The 18,017-nt window shown below is 39.5% G+C and overlaps 1 protein-coding gene across 1 annotated transcript in view; it reads right to left on the bottom strand.

The window, feature by feature from the left end:
* Window positions 1–15,253, bottom strand: part of TEX15 (testis expressed 15, meiosis and synapsis associated) — a gene marked incomplete at both ends in the record, with an annotated part of 38,789 nt that extends 23,536 nt beyond the window's left edge. Inside the window, 2 exon segments of the mRNA XM_079726643.1 lie at window positions 8,474–8,639; window positions 15,115–15,253. Coding sequence (XP_079582769.1) covers window positions 8,474–8,639; window positions 15,115–15,253 — 305 coding nt within the window.
* Between the last annotated feature and the right edge of the window lie 2,764 nt (window positions 15,254–18,017).

The following is an 18,017-nucleotide window of genomic DNA, read 5'->3' as shown; positions in this document are numbered from 1 at the left end:
TGTACTTCACTGCATTGGGCTTCACAGATATTGCATTTTTTATGAACTGAAGGTCTGTGGCAACCTTGCGTCAAGCAAGTCTATTGGCACCATTTTTCCAGCATTTGTTCACTTTGTGTCCCTGTGTCACATCTGGGTAATTCTTGCAGTATTTCAAACTTCCTTCATTATTATTATATTTGTTATGGTGATCAATCTGTGATATTTGATGTTACTACTATGATTCACTGAAGGCTCAGATGATGGTTAGTATTTTTTAGCAATAATGCATTTTTAAATTAAGGTGTGTACATTGTTTTTTTAATGCTATTGCACACTTACACTATAATGTAAACATAACTTTATATGCACTGGGAAGCAAAAAAATTTGTGTGAATCTCTTTATTGTGGTCTGGAACTGAACCTGTGATACCTCCGAGGTATGCCTGTAATGTAAACCCTAGAGCAGTGGTGCCGTTGACATTCTGGACCAAATAATTCTTTGTGTTACCTAGTCACCTTATTGGCTGAACATTATATCCTGTTAATGGACTGAGTAGAATGAAAAAAATACAACTTAATAAAGATCCTAAAACCTTTATAAATTCAAGTAGAAACTATTCCCTGGAGGTTTGTGTTAGTAATAATACTGTTAAAAACTTTGTACTTTTCAATGTATATTCAGAATTACACTTGAAAAAAACTTAGGACTAAATATGATTTACACAATCAAAATTACCAATTAAAAATTAGCCTTTAGAACTATTTCTAGATCTAAAAACGTTTGTAAAAGGTTGACTTTCAAAGTTATTCAGACACTAGGATCTATGTTAACTTGTTAAATGACAGCGGCTCTGAGTTTCAACAATTCCATTTCAGAGACGATAGGTAAAATGAATCCAAATAGTCTTCTGTCTTTTTTTTTCTTTTTTTGGCCGTGCCACCGTGCATGCCTTACAGGATCTTAGTTCCCCGACCAGGGACTGAACCTGCACCCTCGGCAGTGAAAGCACGAAGTCCTAACCACTGGACTGCCAGGGAATTCCCGTACACAGAATATTTTCAATCAATATACAGTTGGCTCACTGTATCGGTTGGTTCTGCATCCATGGATTCAACCAACTATTGACTGCAAACTTAATTTACAATCCATGATTGGTTGAATCTGAGGATGCAGAACTCGTGGATATGGAGAACCAACTATGGGACCTGAGCATCTGCAGATTTTGGTATTTGGGGCAGGTCCTGGAACCAATCTCCCATGGGTACCAAGGGACAACTGTAAATGTAAAAGACTTGGATAAAACTCATATTGATGAAAAGCTATATAAGTTAGCAAAGCACAATGAATGAGTGGTAGAACTGTGCACTTACACCTGTCACCAACCTAAATTCCTATGTGTACACCATGGCAAGACCCTGCTGATAACCAAGGCCCTACAGCAGCATGTAGGCCCAGATCCAGCCCTGTCCTCTGTCACTGGCCTGCACCACTAGGCTCACCTGCAGCTAGCCCTTCCACAGTGATGGATACCCCTGGCCCCCATCAGGCCTCCACAGCTACATGTCCACGGCAAGATCCAGCAGTCACAGTAATGCACACCAACAGCCAGCACCCCCCAAAAGCTGTCAGTGCACCTGCCATTGGCACTTGCCTTGATATCTGCCCTGGCCCCCACTGCTACATGTGTGTTCATTTGATTTTTTTTAAATCATAGAATCCTAAGTATTTAATCACATTTTGAGATAATCGTTTAGTTACAGTAAATGCTTTTTGCTTCCATTTTCCTTTCTTTATTTTATTCACTGTAAGTTATCTTACTGTTCCCAAGAGAGTGTAACTTTAAAATGAGTTAACATGTTACATTACATTTTCTTTTCCAACATGAACTTTAATTATATGGCATTTAATTCACGTAAGTGTTCATCTAACAAGTGGATTCTTACATATTTTCTGAGTTACTAAGAAACAGAACTTCTCTTTTCCTCTTTTCCTTTCCTTTTGCTCCTCTTCTTCCTTATTCCTCTTTTTTCTCAAATAAATTCCTCAGCATTGTCTTCTGCTTGCAGATTCACAAAGCTGAGCCCACTAGAGCTGGAAGAGGCTGTAATGATCCTCCTGTCCATGAGTTCCTGACCTGGGGTTCACTTACACAGGAAAAGTCCCAGGTTGGCTATTGTGGGGAGCCCAAAAACCTTAAAATTCTGTGCAAAGCTCTGTGTTCATGTGCACTTCCCTGGGAAGAGGGGCTATAGCTTCATCAAATTCTCAGAGGGGTCCCTGACCCCAAAGGTTAAATAAGTATCACTGATGAGAAAAACAATGGCCAAGATGTCAAAATAGCTCATCCAGGATCACATAACAATGTAGTGGCAGAACCAGGAGTAGAAATTTGGTCTCTGGCTTCTAGTACAAGGCTTTTTCTGCTACACTAAGAAAGCGGGCCTAGCTTCAATTTTTATGGGATTGTTGATATACAGTTTAATGTCTTCTTTTTTTTAAATTTTTCTTTCTTTTTTTAAAAATTTTTATCAGAAACAACCTTAATGTCCATCAATAGAGGAACGGATAAAGAAGATGTGGTACAGATACACATGGAATATCACTCAGCTGTAAAAAGGAACGAAACTGGGTCATTTGTAGAGACGTGGATGGACCTAGAGATTGTCATACAGAGTGAAGGGAGTCAGAAAGCGAAAAACAAGTATCGTATATTTGTGGAATGTACGATAATGCATATATGTGGAATGTGAAAATATTGGTACAGACGACCTTATTTACAAAGCAGAAACAGAGACACAGATGTAGCGAACAAACATATGGATACCAAGGGGGAAAGGAGGGGTGGGATGAATTGGGAGATTGGGATTGACATATATACACTATTGACACTATGCATAAAATAGATAACTAATGAGGACCTACTGTATAGCACAGGGAACTCTACTCAATGCTCTGTGGTGACCTAAATGAGAAGGAAATCCAAAAAAGAGGGGATATATGTACATAATAGCTGATTCACTTTGCTGTACAGGAGAAATTAACACAACATTGTAAGGCAACTATACATGTGTGTTTATAACCAGCCCTGTCACAACTGAGGCGCCTGCAACTGGCCCGCACAGCTGAGTGTGTGCATACAAACCAGCTTGGGCCACTACTGCTGCTTACTCTGGTCCTCTCCCTAGTTTATGGACCTGGAGGTGCTGCTGAGAACCCCAACAGCCATTGTAACCTCTGCAGACCCCTGGCAGTGCTTGCCAAAGACCACACAAATTGTCGATGTTGTGGAACCCAATGGCCTGATCTACTGAGTTACACCACAATCCCCAAGACATGTAGCCACCACATGCCCCTCCACTTGGCACCCTGCAGCACTAACCCAGGGTCACAGCACTCTCTGGCATGTCCCCACCCCAGGTGAAGGTCTTTTCTTAGCAAAGTAAGTCCATAAAGTCTCTTCTTTAAATGTGCAGACACCTATGCAAGGCTAAAGGACCATGAAGAATCAGGGAAACATGACTCCACCAAAGAAATACAGTAAACCTCCAGTAAATGGCCCCCCAAAAATGGAGATACAGGATTTGCACTACAAAGAATTCAAAATTGGGCCTCCCTGGTGGCGCAGTGGTTGAGAGTCCGCCTGCCGATGCAGGGGATACGGGTTCGTGCCCCGGTCTGGGAGGATCCCATATGCCGCGGAGCGGCTGGGCCCGTGGGCCATGGCTGCTGAGCCTGCGCGTCCGGAGCCTGTGCTCCGCAACGGGAGAGGCCACAGCGGTGAGAGGCCCGCGTACCACAAAAAAAAAAAAAAAAAAAAAAAAATGCCCATGCTCACACCGAGAAAGGTCAATCCATCTCACAAAAAGGGAACAATCCAGTCTCATCGAGTTACTGCATGTAACTTCAGATTAATGATGTGAGTAATACGCCTTCCCTTAAAGTGGGTCTGGAGGTAGGCTCATATAGCCAACATCCATTTAGGCAGCATATGGTTACACGGTTAAGTTACCTACACGAAAAATAAATTGGTGAAGAAAACGTAGGGTAATCACACTTAAATTTAGAGAAGTGAAGAATGACACAATGGTCCGTGTTAACTGGCCCTTAGCACAGAGTATATCCTTCTAGAAAGAAATAGCTGGGATTCTTGGCCCTCAAATTTCCAAAGGCTAGGAACCACACAGCATGATCCTGTTTAGACAATGGTTGTTATTAGGAATTTCAGTCTCCTGGCAACAAGCCTCTGAGACCCTCCCATTTCCCAAGGCCCTGAAGTTAGAATGGGCTTTACCCACTGCATTACAATTTGAAACTATCCATTTCTTTCCGCAGACTGCATTTAAAATATATCTTTAGGGGCTTCCCTGGTGGCGCAGTGGTTGAGAGTCCGCCTGCCGGTGCAGGGGACACGGGTTCGTGCCCCGGTCCGGGAGGATCCCACATGCCGCGGAGCGGCTGGGCCCGTGAGCCATGGCCGCTGGGCCTGTGCGTCCGGAGCCTGTGCTCCGCAACGGGAGAGGCCACAACAGTGAGAGGCCCGCGTACCGCAAAAAAAAAAAATAAAATAAAAAATAAAAAAAATAAAAATAAAAATAAAATATATCTTTATTGCATAAAGTTGAGTAGTTCCATTTACCAGGTAGAAAATGCTTAAAAGGAGGTATCTGGGAAAGGCTGAAGGCAACAGATTTGTGCTTCATACGTACTTCAGATTTGCCTCATACTTATCTCTTGTTAAATCTCCTTTCTTTTAAACCCATATTCACACTAACTTTGGAAAAGATGAATTCTTTACTTCAAGCTAATCTTGCAAAGCTGATCTGTGAAACTAGGCCATAAGTACAAAGGATTTTTTTTTTTACCAAATCTGAAATTTAAAGGCCTCTTGGATTTAAGCAGGAAATGGGCAGGGCACTTCAATATCCTGAATTTCTTTTGTACAAGTTCCCCCCAAACCACAGCCTCATAAAATATATGGTCTGTGCCCCCACGTATCACCAACTTCCCATTTAGGAACAGTGAGACGTCCTTACTGCCCTCTTTCCAAGTTAAATCCATATCTTAGAATCTTCCACTAGCAAGTGGAAGTACCAAGTTCAACACCAGTACCAAGTTCCTAGTACCAAGTTCAATACCAGTTTAAATGCTATCGACTTCAAGTATGGAAAACCATTCAAACTGGCTTAAAATTGAGTTTCTTTTTTTTAAATAAATTTATTTATTTATTTACTTATTTTTGGCTGCATTGCGTCTTCGTTGCTGCGTGCAGGCTTTCTCTAGTTGCAGCGAGCGGGGGCTACTCTTCGTTGCAGTGCGCGGGCTTCTCATTGCGGTGGCTCCTCTTGTTGTGGAGCACGGGCTCTAGGCTCATGGGCTTCAGCCGCTGTGGCACACAGGCTCAGTAGCTGTGGCGCACGGGCTTAGTTGCTCCGCGGCATGTGGGATCTTCCCAGACCAGGGCTCGAACCCATGTCCCCTGCATTGGCAGGCAGATTCTTAACCACCGCGCTACCAGGAAAGTCCCGAGTTAACTTCTTACAACAAGAAATTCAGAAATCAGGCAGCCTTTATCAGTTGACCTATTCCACAGCTCCAGATGTTTTCAAGGATTCAGGTTTTCTCCATCTCTCTGTTTTGCCATCATCACCTCGAGGGTCATCCAACTGGTGTCGTCATTATTCCAAGAGTGCTGCCATCAACAGGTTGAGCAACATGCTTCCTTGTTCACAGCAGATTGGCTTCTCTTTTCCAGAGACTCCCCCCGCCCACAAGCCAATCTGTCCTCAGTGAGTCACTGGCCCAAACTGATTTAGTTCTTCACCCTCTCCCCGAACCAATCATTGATAAAAGTAGATGAAATTAAGCATGGATGGCTCGGTCTACTCATCTGGGGTAGAATGTAACCTGAGATGCCAAGTACAAATTTAACCACAGTGTCAAGATAGATAATGACAATTTTTAAAATTATACCCTTTCACATAAATTTGAAATGTTTAAAGGTAAGTTACCTTAAAACAAAACAAAAAAGGGTCAAACTGATACAAATAGCACAATATACCTAAGAAGAAGTGAATTCAGTTCTCTTTTATCCATTAAGACCAGCTCAAGTTCTTAACTCTTCAGAACATCTCTCAAGACTCTTACGAAGAATACTCAATCCCACATCTACGCACCTACCTCTTACTATAACGTTATTTTATATTTAGCTGTATGTCTTCTCCACTGGAATGTAAACTCCTTAAGGCTGAGGAGAAAACATTCATTTTTCTCTGAGGGTAACAAATACAACATCTGACACAGTAGGCACTCAAATGCTCGATGAATGACTTAATACACAGATGTTTAGATGATTAATGTGTTTTTGCTGATTTCACACTTAAGAAGTGGTAGATACAATGTGGATAAAAAGTGGAGACTGGGGAGTTCCCTGGTGGCCTAGTGGTTAGGATTCTGGGCTCTCACTGCATGGCCCGGGTTCAGTCCCTGGTTGGGGAACTGAGATACCGCAAGCTGTGCAGCACGGCCAACACAACAACAACAAAGAAGTGGAGATTGGTATCTTTCTGGAGCTACTTGCTTTTGCTGAGATCACAGATTTATAAACTCCTCTAAGGGGAAAAATAAAAAGAAAAGCTAGAGGCAGTCAATGTTATTAATACTTTCTCTTTTCATCTCTCCATCCTATTTTTCTCTTCTGCTAACCAATTCTGATTTTTCCTTTTATTTTTTTTCACCGGTGCCTTAAGGCTACTTAAGGGTACTTTCTACCTTCATTGATTTAAAACAATGAAATAAAAATGTAACTTAATTTAAGTTAAGTGCTCACTGTGTTGCCAGACTCGGTTCCATACTATGGACACAAAAAACAAATAAGATAAACTCATAATGTAGTAAGGGAATCAGACAAAACCAACATAGTGTGGTAAGTAGTGTAAAACGAGTGCAAAGTACTATGGGAGATAAATGAGTTTGTCTAATTGGGCAAATACCTAAGAAACCAATAAATCCTATACCCATTAGTCATTCAGAATGTTCTATCAAGTCTTGTATTGTTGGGTAGTTGTTCTAACTTTTCTGTAATGTTAACAGGGAGAAATAAATGGTTGAAAATTAAGTGTCAGGGGGCATTATGAAAAAGGACACAATTTAAAAATGCCTAATATAACCAAAATAAAGGAACAATGCAGGATTTCATTTTTGATCAAACTACTATTTCAATCTGGAAGGAGCAGTGTATAGCCAGTCCATTCTACTTTTGCTCAAAACTGTGATTTTTAGATGAAAAGATATGCCATCAACTAATTCTGTCATTCTCACCAATTCTCCCCAACAGACAACAAGTGGGGTAGCATGTCTGAGTCAAGAGGAATTGATTCTAAAACAAAAAAAAAGAGACCAAAAACATTCCAAAATGAGTTCTAAGTGTGGGTCCATCAAACTATAGTTATGTTCTAAGTTAAAAATGCAAAATGGTGAAGGAGCCAAGTTCAGAAAATGAAAATGCTAAAACTGTGTTCACACAAGATCTAAACGTATTAAATACAAAATGTTTACAATGAGAACTCTGCATGTGCTCTTATTTTTTCTTACTAAGATAACATAATGGGGCTTCCCTGGTGGCACAGTGGTTAAGTATCTGCCTCCCAATGCAGGGGACATGGGTTCGAGCCCTGGTCCAGGAAGATCCCACATGCCGTGGAGCAACTAAGCCCGTGCGCCACAACTACTGAGCCTGCGCTCTAGAGCCCACAAGCCACAACTACTGAGCCCACGTGCCACAACTACTGAGGCTAACGTGCCTAGAGCCTGCGCTCCACAACAAGAGAAGCCACCACAATGAGGAGCCCATGCACCACAATGAAGAGTAGCCCCCACTCGCCGCAACTAAAGAAAGCCCACGCGCAGCAACGAAGACCCAACGCAGCCAAAAATAATTCATAAATAAATAAATTAATTAATTAACTAACATAATGGAATGTGCCTTCCCCAAAACCAGAAGGGGTACTTTTTAAAAGTTAAGTGTCAGAAATTGTGGCTCTAGTGGAGTAGGTGGAAATAGCCAGATACAACTCCGCCAAATTAAAACATCAACTCAGTCTCTGAAGGATTGAGTCAAGAAAAAAAATTCCATTCTAAATACTTTAAGTGATATTTTATATTATGCAGGAGGCACAAGGATCTACAAAATGGCTCCTTAATAAATGTGCTGATGTATGCTTCTGAAAAACTTACAAAGATTAAAAAAATTAGAAGGGAGTGTCTGAAGTCTGGCTACATTAATGTGCAGGACTTACTAACCATATCTCACACTTAGCTTTGTACTATTACAAAAGGCTATGAGATGGCAACAAAATAAGGAATAGAACACCTCTGTACTTATTTTCTTAGTAATACTTATCAAATCTCAAATGGTAGAAATAACAGATTCGTATAAAACCTCACAGCAAAAACAAACAAAATCTCAAACTTCCTTAGGTCACAGTAACTTACCTCTTAGAAGTAAAATTTTTTTCCAGCTCCTCATTGTGAATCAGTTTTGTATCTCCGAACTGCCATGAAGACTGCAGATCACAGCTTACATCAAGCCGGCACTGATTAAGAGTATCGTGTATGAAACTATACTCTCTAGTATTGGTGCAACAAGGTGACAAGTAAACTAAAAATAAAGAAAAGGGCAAGTGGCTATTTGTGTTTAAAATGACATCATTGGGACTTCCCTGGTGGCGCAGTGGTTAAGAATCTGCCTGCCAATGCAGCCAACACCGGTTCGAGCCCTGGTCATGGAAGATCCCACATGCCATGGAGCTACTGAGCCCGTGCGCCACAACTACTGCAGCCTGCGTCTCTAGAGCCTGTGCTCCACAACAAAGAGAAGCCACCACAATGAGAAGCCCGCTCGCTGCAACTAGAGAAAGCCCGTGCACAGCAATGAAGACCCAACGCAACCAAATAAATAAAATAAAATAAAATAAAATGACATTATTGTACATCTGCACAATGACAACTGTGTATCAATATAAGACACAAAATAAACAAATATTTGGAATTTTCTTTAACCATCTGGAGGCATTTATATTTAAGATTCTGTAACAGTAATACAGACTTTCTATACCTGGTACAAATGAAATTATGAACCTTGTTTTTCTCCACTACCTATTGGGAGTTCTTAAAAGTTGACGCAGATATACTAGATAGTACTAGAATTCAGGTGACTTGGTTTCAACTTAAGATGTACAGACTCTACAACATACAGTGCTACACAAATCTGGTAGCTACTGTTAGTGCATGAATATTTCTTCAATTTCCCCCAAATAAGGCAACCTATATACTAGTAAACTGGTTATTTTGACTTGCAAAAATACCAGAACATCTCTGTAAACTCTTGGCTGACGTGGTGGCATGACTAAGAGGCACACTCTGAGAAGACAATAAGCAGCGTTTTAAGCATTGCTATATTAAGTAGATGCATAAAAGAATAAAACCCTCAAGGAAGAGGACTCGGAGGAAACTGGGGAATACAGTTGATTCTTGTTATTTGGCGAAGGTATAGTCTATTAAAGCTGCTGCCAAGGGCTTCCCTGGTGGCGCAGAGGTTGAGAGTCCGCCTGCCGATGCAGGGGACACGGGTTCGTGCCCTGGTCTGGGAGGATCCCACATGCCGCGGAGCAGCTGGGCCCGTGAGCCATGGCCGCTGAGCCTGCGCGTCCGGAGCCTGTGCTCCGCAACGGGAGAGGCCACAACAGTGAGAGGCCCGCATACCACAAAAAAAAAAAAAAAAAATGAAAAGCTGCTGCCAAGAGTGAATTAGTGAATACTCAACTATTAATCTTAGGAGAAATACAGGGTTAGGTTCCTGTCAGCCTCTGGTCACATTTTTGACAACTGGAATGCCATCTGCAGTAAGTTTGTTTGCCAACATCCCAGTAAAACAAGCCAGTCTCATCAGGGATGGAAACTTGCCACATAACCTTTTCCTGCTTAACACTTAGCAGGTGTCTTTAAAATTCTCCCCCAGCCTCCTGTTCTGCAGAACCTGCCTACCTGCATCCCTTATCACCTTTTGAAGTGTGTGAGTCAGCCAGCACTAGCCAAGAGGGACCTAACATTTTCCTGCCCTGGGGACCATGACTGTAAGTCTCTTTGGCTTTTTGCCTCACAACAGTGCTGCCCACAAGCTATTTATTTACTTATTTATTTGTGTGTTGGGTCTTTGTTTCTGTGCGAGGGCTTTCTCTAGGTGCGGCGAGTGGGGACCAATCTTCATCGCGGTGCGCGGGCCTCTCACTGTTGCGGCCTCTCTTGTTGCGGAGCACAGGCTCCAGACATGCAGGCTCAGTAGTTGTGGCTCACGGGCCTAGCTGCTCTGCGGCATGTGGGATCTTCCCCGACCAGAGCTCGAACTCGTGTCCCCTGCATCGGCAGGCGGACTCTCAACCACTGTGCCACCAGGGAAGCCCCGCCTGTTTAGTCTTTTAAGAAACCATCAAACTGTTTTTCAAAAAGTGGCTGATCTCTCTTACCTGACCATCGGTTGCATGACTGATTTGGCTTCTCCATATTCTTCCTAGCTTTTGGCATTGCTATTCTTATTTTAGCTGTTTTAACAAGCATGAAGTGACACCTTGCTGTGGTTCTGATTAGCATTTCCTTAATGGCTATGATGTTGAGCATCTTTTTGTGTGCTTATTTGCCATTCATACCTCCTCTTTAGTGAAATGGCTGTTCATGTCTTTTGCCTGTTTTCTGCTTGGATGTAATGCTCTCTTTCCTCTTACTATTGAGTTTTGAAGGTGCTTTATATGTTCTAGATGAGAGTCCTTGGTTAGATTTATGATTTGTAAATGTTTCCGCCCACTCGTAGCTTGTCTTTTCACCTTCCTAACAGAGTCTTTCACAGAATAAAAGTTTTAAATTTTGATGGAGTCCAATTTACCACATTCTTCTTTGGGACTGTGCTTCTGGCATCACGCTAAGGACTCTTCATCTAACCCTAGATCCTGGAGATGTTTTCTTCTAAAAGTCTTACAGCTTCACATTTTCCATTTAAACCCGGGATTCATTTTGAATTAATTTTTGTGTGAAGTTAGGGTGAAATTCTTTTTTTTTTTTTTTGCCTATGGATAGCTTTCAATTGCTCCAGTGACATCTGACGAAAAGACTACCTTTCCCCCACTCAATATACCCTTGTTAAAAATCAATTGAAAGGAAACCAATTGAGCATATTTGTGTAGGTCTACTTCTGGAATCTCCATTCTGTCCCACTGATTTAAGTGTCTATCCCTTTGTTAATGCCACAGTGTCTTGATTACTGTAGCTACACGGTAAGCCTTAGTATTGGCTACAGTAATTCTAAACACTTCTATTTCAAAATTGTTTTCGCTATTCTAGTTTCTTTGTCTTCTCATGTAAAATTTTTTAAATTTATTTATTTTTGGTTGCGTTGGGTCTTCATTGCTGTGCGTGGGCTTTCTCTAGTTGCAGTGAGCGGGGGCTACTCTTCCTTGTGGTGCACAGGCTTCTCATTGCAGTGGCTTCTCTTGTTGTAGAGCACGGGCTCTAGGCGTGCAGGCTTCTGTAGTTGTGGCTCGTGGGTTCAGTAGCTGTGGCTCGCGGGTTCTAGAGCGCAGGCTCAGTAGTTGTGGCACAGGGGCTTAGTTGCTCCGCAGCATGTGGGAATCTTCCCAGACCAGGGCTCGAACCTGTGTCCCCTGCATTGGCAGGAGGATTCTTAACCACTGGGCCACCAGGGAAGCCCCTTCTCATGTAAATTTGAGAACAAGCTTATTTGTTTACAAAAGGTCTTGCTGGGATTTTGATAGAAACTGCCAATAAATCTACAGATAAATTTGTGGAGGACTGACATCTTCATTATGTTGAGTCTTCTAATCAATAAGCACAGTATACCTCTCCAATAACTTAGAATTTCTTTGATTTCTTTCATCAGTACTTTGTAGTTTAAAGCATAAAAATCCTGTATATATTTTATTAGTTTTATACATAAGTATTTCATATTCTGAGCTATTAGAAATGGTATTATCATTTTGATTTTCATGGGTTCTTTGCTAGTATATAGAAATTCAATTTATTTTTGTATTTTGATTTTGTATTCAGTGACCCTGCTGAACTTGTTAGTTCCAGGGTTTTCTTTTTTTTGTAGGTCCCTTGGGATTTTCTATGTAGACCATTGTGTAACCTTCAAATAGGAACAGTCTTATTTCTTCCTTCCTAATTTCTATGCTCTATGCTTTTTATTTCATTTCCCTGACTTTCGTGGTTAGAATTTCCAGTACTATGTTGATAAGAGTGGTGAAAGAGAACATTCTTGCCTTCTTTCCCTACAGAGAAAACATTCAGTTGTTCATCATTAAGCATGATGTTAGCCAGGGGTATTTTTTATATACTTTTTATCAAGCTGAGGAAGTTCTCTATTCCTAGTTTGTTGAGTCTTTATCATGAATGATTTTTGTCAAATGCTTTTTCTACAAAAATTGATATGATCATGTGATTACTATTATTTATCCTGTGAATACAGACTGACTTTCAAATACCAAACCAGCCTTGCATCCCTTGAATAAAACTCTCTTAGTTATAGTATATAATTGATTTTATACATTGCTAAATACAATTTCCTTATATTTTGTATAGGATTTCTGTGTCAAGGTTCATGATGGATATTGGTCTGTAGTTTTCTTTTTTTTTTTTTGTATTACATTTATTTAGCTTTGGTACCAGGGTAATACTGTCCTGATAAAATTATTCTCTCCTCTGCTATTCTGTGGAAGAAATTGTAAAGAATTTGTATTAGCTCTTTTCTTTAATGTTGAGTAGAATTCTCCAGAGAAACCACCTGGGCCTGGAGATTTCTTTTCCAACAGTTCCTGTGGGTTACTTGAACATTTTTAAAATGGCATTTTGATTTATTTATCGTGTTTTTATAAAAAACTTTTAATTCTGAGATAACTGCAGATTCATATGAAGTTGTGATGTATAATAGAGAGAGATTCTATATCCTATATTCACCCAGTTCCCTTCAATGGTAACATCTCACTTTATAATTGCCTTAAATACCTCCTCTACATATACCAAGAATCACATTGAAGAATGTCATACTTTTTGTTCCAACTGTCTAACATAATTAAAAAACTCAAGAGGAGGACTATTATATTTCCCTATATTTTTACTCTCCTTCGTTCTTCCTTCATTACAAATGTTCCCAGCTTCTTTCGTCATTTTCTATTTGGAGAACTTTGTTTAGCCATTCTAAACTAAGATCTACGAATAAAAAATTCTTAGTTTTACTTCATCTGAGAATGTCTACTTCAGTTCTATTCCTGAAGAATATTTTTTCTGGGGACAGTTCTTTTCTTTCTGCACTTAAAAAATGCTGTGCCACTTCCTCTGGGCTCCATGGTTTCTAATGAGCAATCTCCTGTCATTCAATTTTTTCCCCTATGAATAACATTTAGTTGCTTTCAAGATTTCTTCTGTTCTTAGTTTTCAGAAGTTTGATTATGATGTGCCTTGTCATGGACTTCTCTGGGTTTATCATGTTTAGGGTTTATTCAACCTTTTGATTGTACAGGTTTATGTCTTTTGCCAAGTTTGGGGAATTTTCAGCCAGTATTTATTCAAATACTCTTTCAGCTTTATGCTCTCTTCTACTTCTGGGGCTCTGAGGACAAAGACATTAGGTCTTCTATTATTATTCCACAGGTTCCTGAGGCTCTGTTAATTTGATGTGTTCTCTGTTGTTTAGGCTGGGTAATTTCTGTTATTATATCTTCAAATCCACTGCTTCTTTCCAAAGTCTTCTTGATTCTTCTCTGGAACCCATCCAATCAGTTTTTTATTTCAATTATTGTATTTTTCAGTTCCAAAACTTCTACTTAATTCTTTATTACATTTTCCATTTCTTTGTTGAGATTTGCCATTTTTTCATTTGTTTCAAGAGTGTTTGTAATTGCTTGTTGAAACATCATTACGATGGCTGTTTTAAAAGCCTTGTCAGATAATTCCAACATCTGTTTTATCGTGATGTTGGCATCTGTTGATTCATCTTTTCTCATTTGAGTTGGGATTTTACTGGTTGTTGGTACGATGAGTGATTTTTTTAAATATCTTGGTCATTTGGGGTATTGTTAAGAAACTCTAGATCATATTCAATCTTGTGGTTTAACAAGCCTCTACTAAAACTAAGCCAGCAAGGGACTGTGCCAGTAGGGAAAGGCTGGGGGTGGGGAAGACTCTGACTCTTTACCACCAGGACGTCCTGGCTCTCCACAAGGTCTCCACAGACACCCTGGGGGGCGGGTGGCTGTATTGTTACCATGAGGAAGGGGTACAAGTCCATGCTCCTGACTCAGCCTCCACTGACACTGTGGGAGAGGGACAGACGCCTTGTTACTGGTGTGTGTGACAGAGTCTAGGCTTCCCACTGAGAAGAGGCAACTTATCACCACAGGGCAAGAGTGGAAACCCACTGACACTGAAGGGGCACAGGATAGCACAGAAGGGAACGTATGAAGTTCCAAGAAGGGGAGAGGCACAGGTGGAAGGGGAGAGGCAGAGGTGGAAGTCTAGGCCCTCCATTTAGCCTCTGCTGACAAAGATGTAGGGCCTATTTCTTTTTTATCCCCCTAGTGTTTTGCAGGAATAGCATGTTCACTGTCAAATAGGTTTCTGTCATTCTAGGATACCCCATTCCCAGTCCCTGGAAAGACAGAACAGACTTTTCTTAGGGCTTTTTGTGTCTGTAAAAGTTGGCATTCCTGGGTTGTGCTCACCCAGTCTGAGACATGGAGGAAACAAACAGAAAATCCAGAGAACTTAATGTGACATCACTCCTTAACTCCCAGGGTCCCACACTGATCCATCTTCTTCTCTCCACCTTTCAAAGTCTTCTTATGTTTATGTATGATGTCCAGTGTTTTTAGGTGTACTTAGTGGGAGGGATAGTAGACATGTGTCTATTTTATTTTGTGTGGAACCAAAAGTACATGTGTATTTAAGGAATTAAAAGCCTGACTTAACCTAATTTTATGTAGAGTCAAAAGAGAAGATGAGCATAAACAAAGAATCAGAGAAATGTAGTAACAGTTATGAAATAATCCCATCTTCCATAGAAATATTACCTTTCCCAGCTGTCCTCCTGATCTTGGGAATGGTGAATTTTTTCAAGGGATTGACATCTATACCAGTAACAAATAAAGGTTCAGTAGTTGAGTTCATTTTCCATAGCATCCTGTATTTAGCAATCTCTTTCATTTCCATTTTGCTGGTGGCCTAAAATCAACCCAAAGTTATTAAACAAAAGGTCAGTAAATACATAAGAGGCAATGGCAGTAAAACTATTTAAAAGTTCTTACATGAAATTGAATAAAGATATATTTTTGGTCACACTCACAACAGATTTCAATCTCAATTTGGCAGGTTACCCTAAAGAATTTTGGGTTTTATATAATATAAAAATATTTATTTTGTAGTTTCTAATATACATTTTCCTTGCAATTTAAAGCCTGTGTGTTTCCGAAAAGCTTAATAACATCTAAACAACAATTTCTGTTAACATTTGGTTAAGCTCTTGCCAAGTATCTATTTTTTAAAGTGTTTTTCCTATACACGTCTGTGAATTGAATGACATTCTCTAAATTAGAATCTTTGGCTTGGGGAGAAACTTATGAATGTTTTAAACCAACTATTGCATGGCTATCCCTACAACTGATAGCCTAAAACAGTCACCATCACTCACTGGCTATTGTTCCACAGTATTACTACCAATGGATTAAGACATCATATATTGTTATATTACTAGTAACATATTCCTTTTCCTTCCTCCTCCTTTCAATCCTTTTCCCCAAACATACATATACATTGATTAACCTTTCAAGTAGAACTCATACTGGATATCAAAGGAAAGCTATGGTGCCCACACACTGAGAAATATATGCAAAGATATATTTTTCATGCCATTTCATAATATGTTTCCTGGGCCTCCTGATACCTATCAACTGCTTAGTTCAAGCATTAGATCACAATCCAAATTAAGAGGTGCCAAAATTCTACAGAAGGGTCACAAAGGAAAAGATTCTAGCGAAGGTTCACAAAGGATTATTCCCCACAATCCCCACTCACCCTTTATGAAAGGTGATCTTGCAATCAAACATGGATCAGAACAGGGAACGGACCAAGACCTCTAGAAAGAGAAGAAAATCAGCCTTTCTCTCATCCAGTCACGTGGACAGACACTAGTGGTGTAGCCTACTAACAAGAATACCCTTAACATATACTAGCTCCAGAGATATTTGTCAAGACTGCCATGTTCGTGTGGAAGTTTAATAAGGTGGAAAAGGGAGAAAAATTTACTTAGAATAACTTTTATTACAAAAACGTCTTCAATTCATCATGTTCTATACCTACTGCACGCAAAGGTATACAGCCATCAGTTAAATATACTTTATACTTGAAGAGTCTCATGCTGTGACAATCAGTATTTTCTTTAACTACAGTAAGATGGGTGATATTTCAGCTATATGGTTCCTTAAAAAATGTTTCTCTAGTAGAACTTACTAATAAAGTAAAGACTTCTGAAATTGACTCATTTTGTTCCTCAGTGCTCAGGATAATACTCAGCCACAAAGTAGCTATGTTAAAAATCGTCTGATGAAAGATGAATATTCAGGGAACAATGTATTCAATGTCCTTCATTAAGTAAGTTGTACCCAGCCAGTTTTCAAGTATAATCTTTCAAGTAGGAATAATACCCCTTTTACTTCAGTCCAAACAAATCAGCCACATTAAAGTGGTAACAAATTTATATATTTCTTCATGCTTATAGATCACAGTCCCAGAACCACTTATTTCTGTTATTTATTTTTATATACATGTGCAAAAATGTTATATATTGCAAAATATATACAATAGTCCTATAACCATTATCTATGTATTTATATATATTATTTATTTTTCTATGTATAAAAATGAAATCACAAAGTTTGAATCCAGGGAGTTCATGCTATGGCTGTGCTATGGGGTCCTGGATTATTCTAGGTGACAGTAAAGAGAAAAATCAATAATACTAAAAGCTTCAAGAATAGTTAATGCACAGGACACTGAACTTAGTAGGTCCTTAACAGATACTAAAATGGATGAATGAATTAAAGATCAAACAAAGAAACCAAAAACAGAAAGCTTCCCCAACAACTAAAACATCTATTCATATAGGTCCTAAGAGTACGAATATTATGAACAACTATAAGTCAATACATTTAAAGATTACACAAATAATAAATTCCAGGAAAAAATTTACTAAAGTTGATTCAAGAAGAAATTAAAATAATGCATCATCCTATTACTACTAAAAGGAAGTTAACTTAGTAGTTACAAATTGATTCTAAAAATAAAAACAATGATATTACTATATCATAAATAAGCCAAGTACATCCCAGAAATGCAAGAGAGATTTAATAACAGGAAATGGGTATATTTCATTTACTACATAAACCTATAAAAGGAGAAAAAAATCAAGTGATTATGTCAACAGATGAAGAGAAAGCACCTAATCAAATTCCAAATTCACTTATGATTAAAAAAATAGTCTTAGTAAAGGAAACATCCATAACTTGATGACAGGTATCTGCCGAAAATTTCTAGCAAACTGGTAAATGTCTGATGCACTACCTTTAAAATGTAGAATAAATCAAGGATACCACTATCTCTGCTTCCTTTTAACAGTGTCCTGGAGGTACTCACAAGGGCAGAAGACAAGAAGTAATAGGTATAAAGGAACTAAAAAACTAAAGGGGAAAGGAAAAGGGCTTGGGAATTTCTGGGAGTGACAGAATGAGTCTAAGCTTGGAAGAGAAAGCTTAGACCCAAATAACAGATGAAGAGTGAATTTTACTTAGGTAAAAAATCATAATGATTCAAATTCTCGTTCTACTATTCCTTAACTATGCTGTTAGGCAAAATATCTAACTTCTCTGAGACTAACAGTATCCATACCTCACATGATTGCAGAAGCCGGTAAAAAACAACT

This window comes from Hyperoodon ampullatus (genome assembly GCF_949752795.1).
Source record: "Hyperoodon ampullatus genome assembly, chromosome: 20".
NCBI lineage: Eukaryota > Metazoa > Chordata > Mammalia > Artiodactyla > Ziphiidae > Hyperoodon > Hyperoodon ampullatus.
This window is presented reverse-complemented; position numbering and strand designations above follow the sequence as displayed.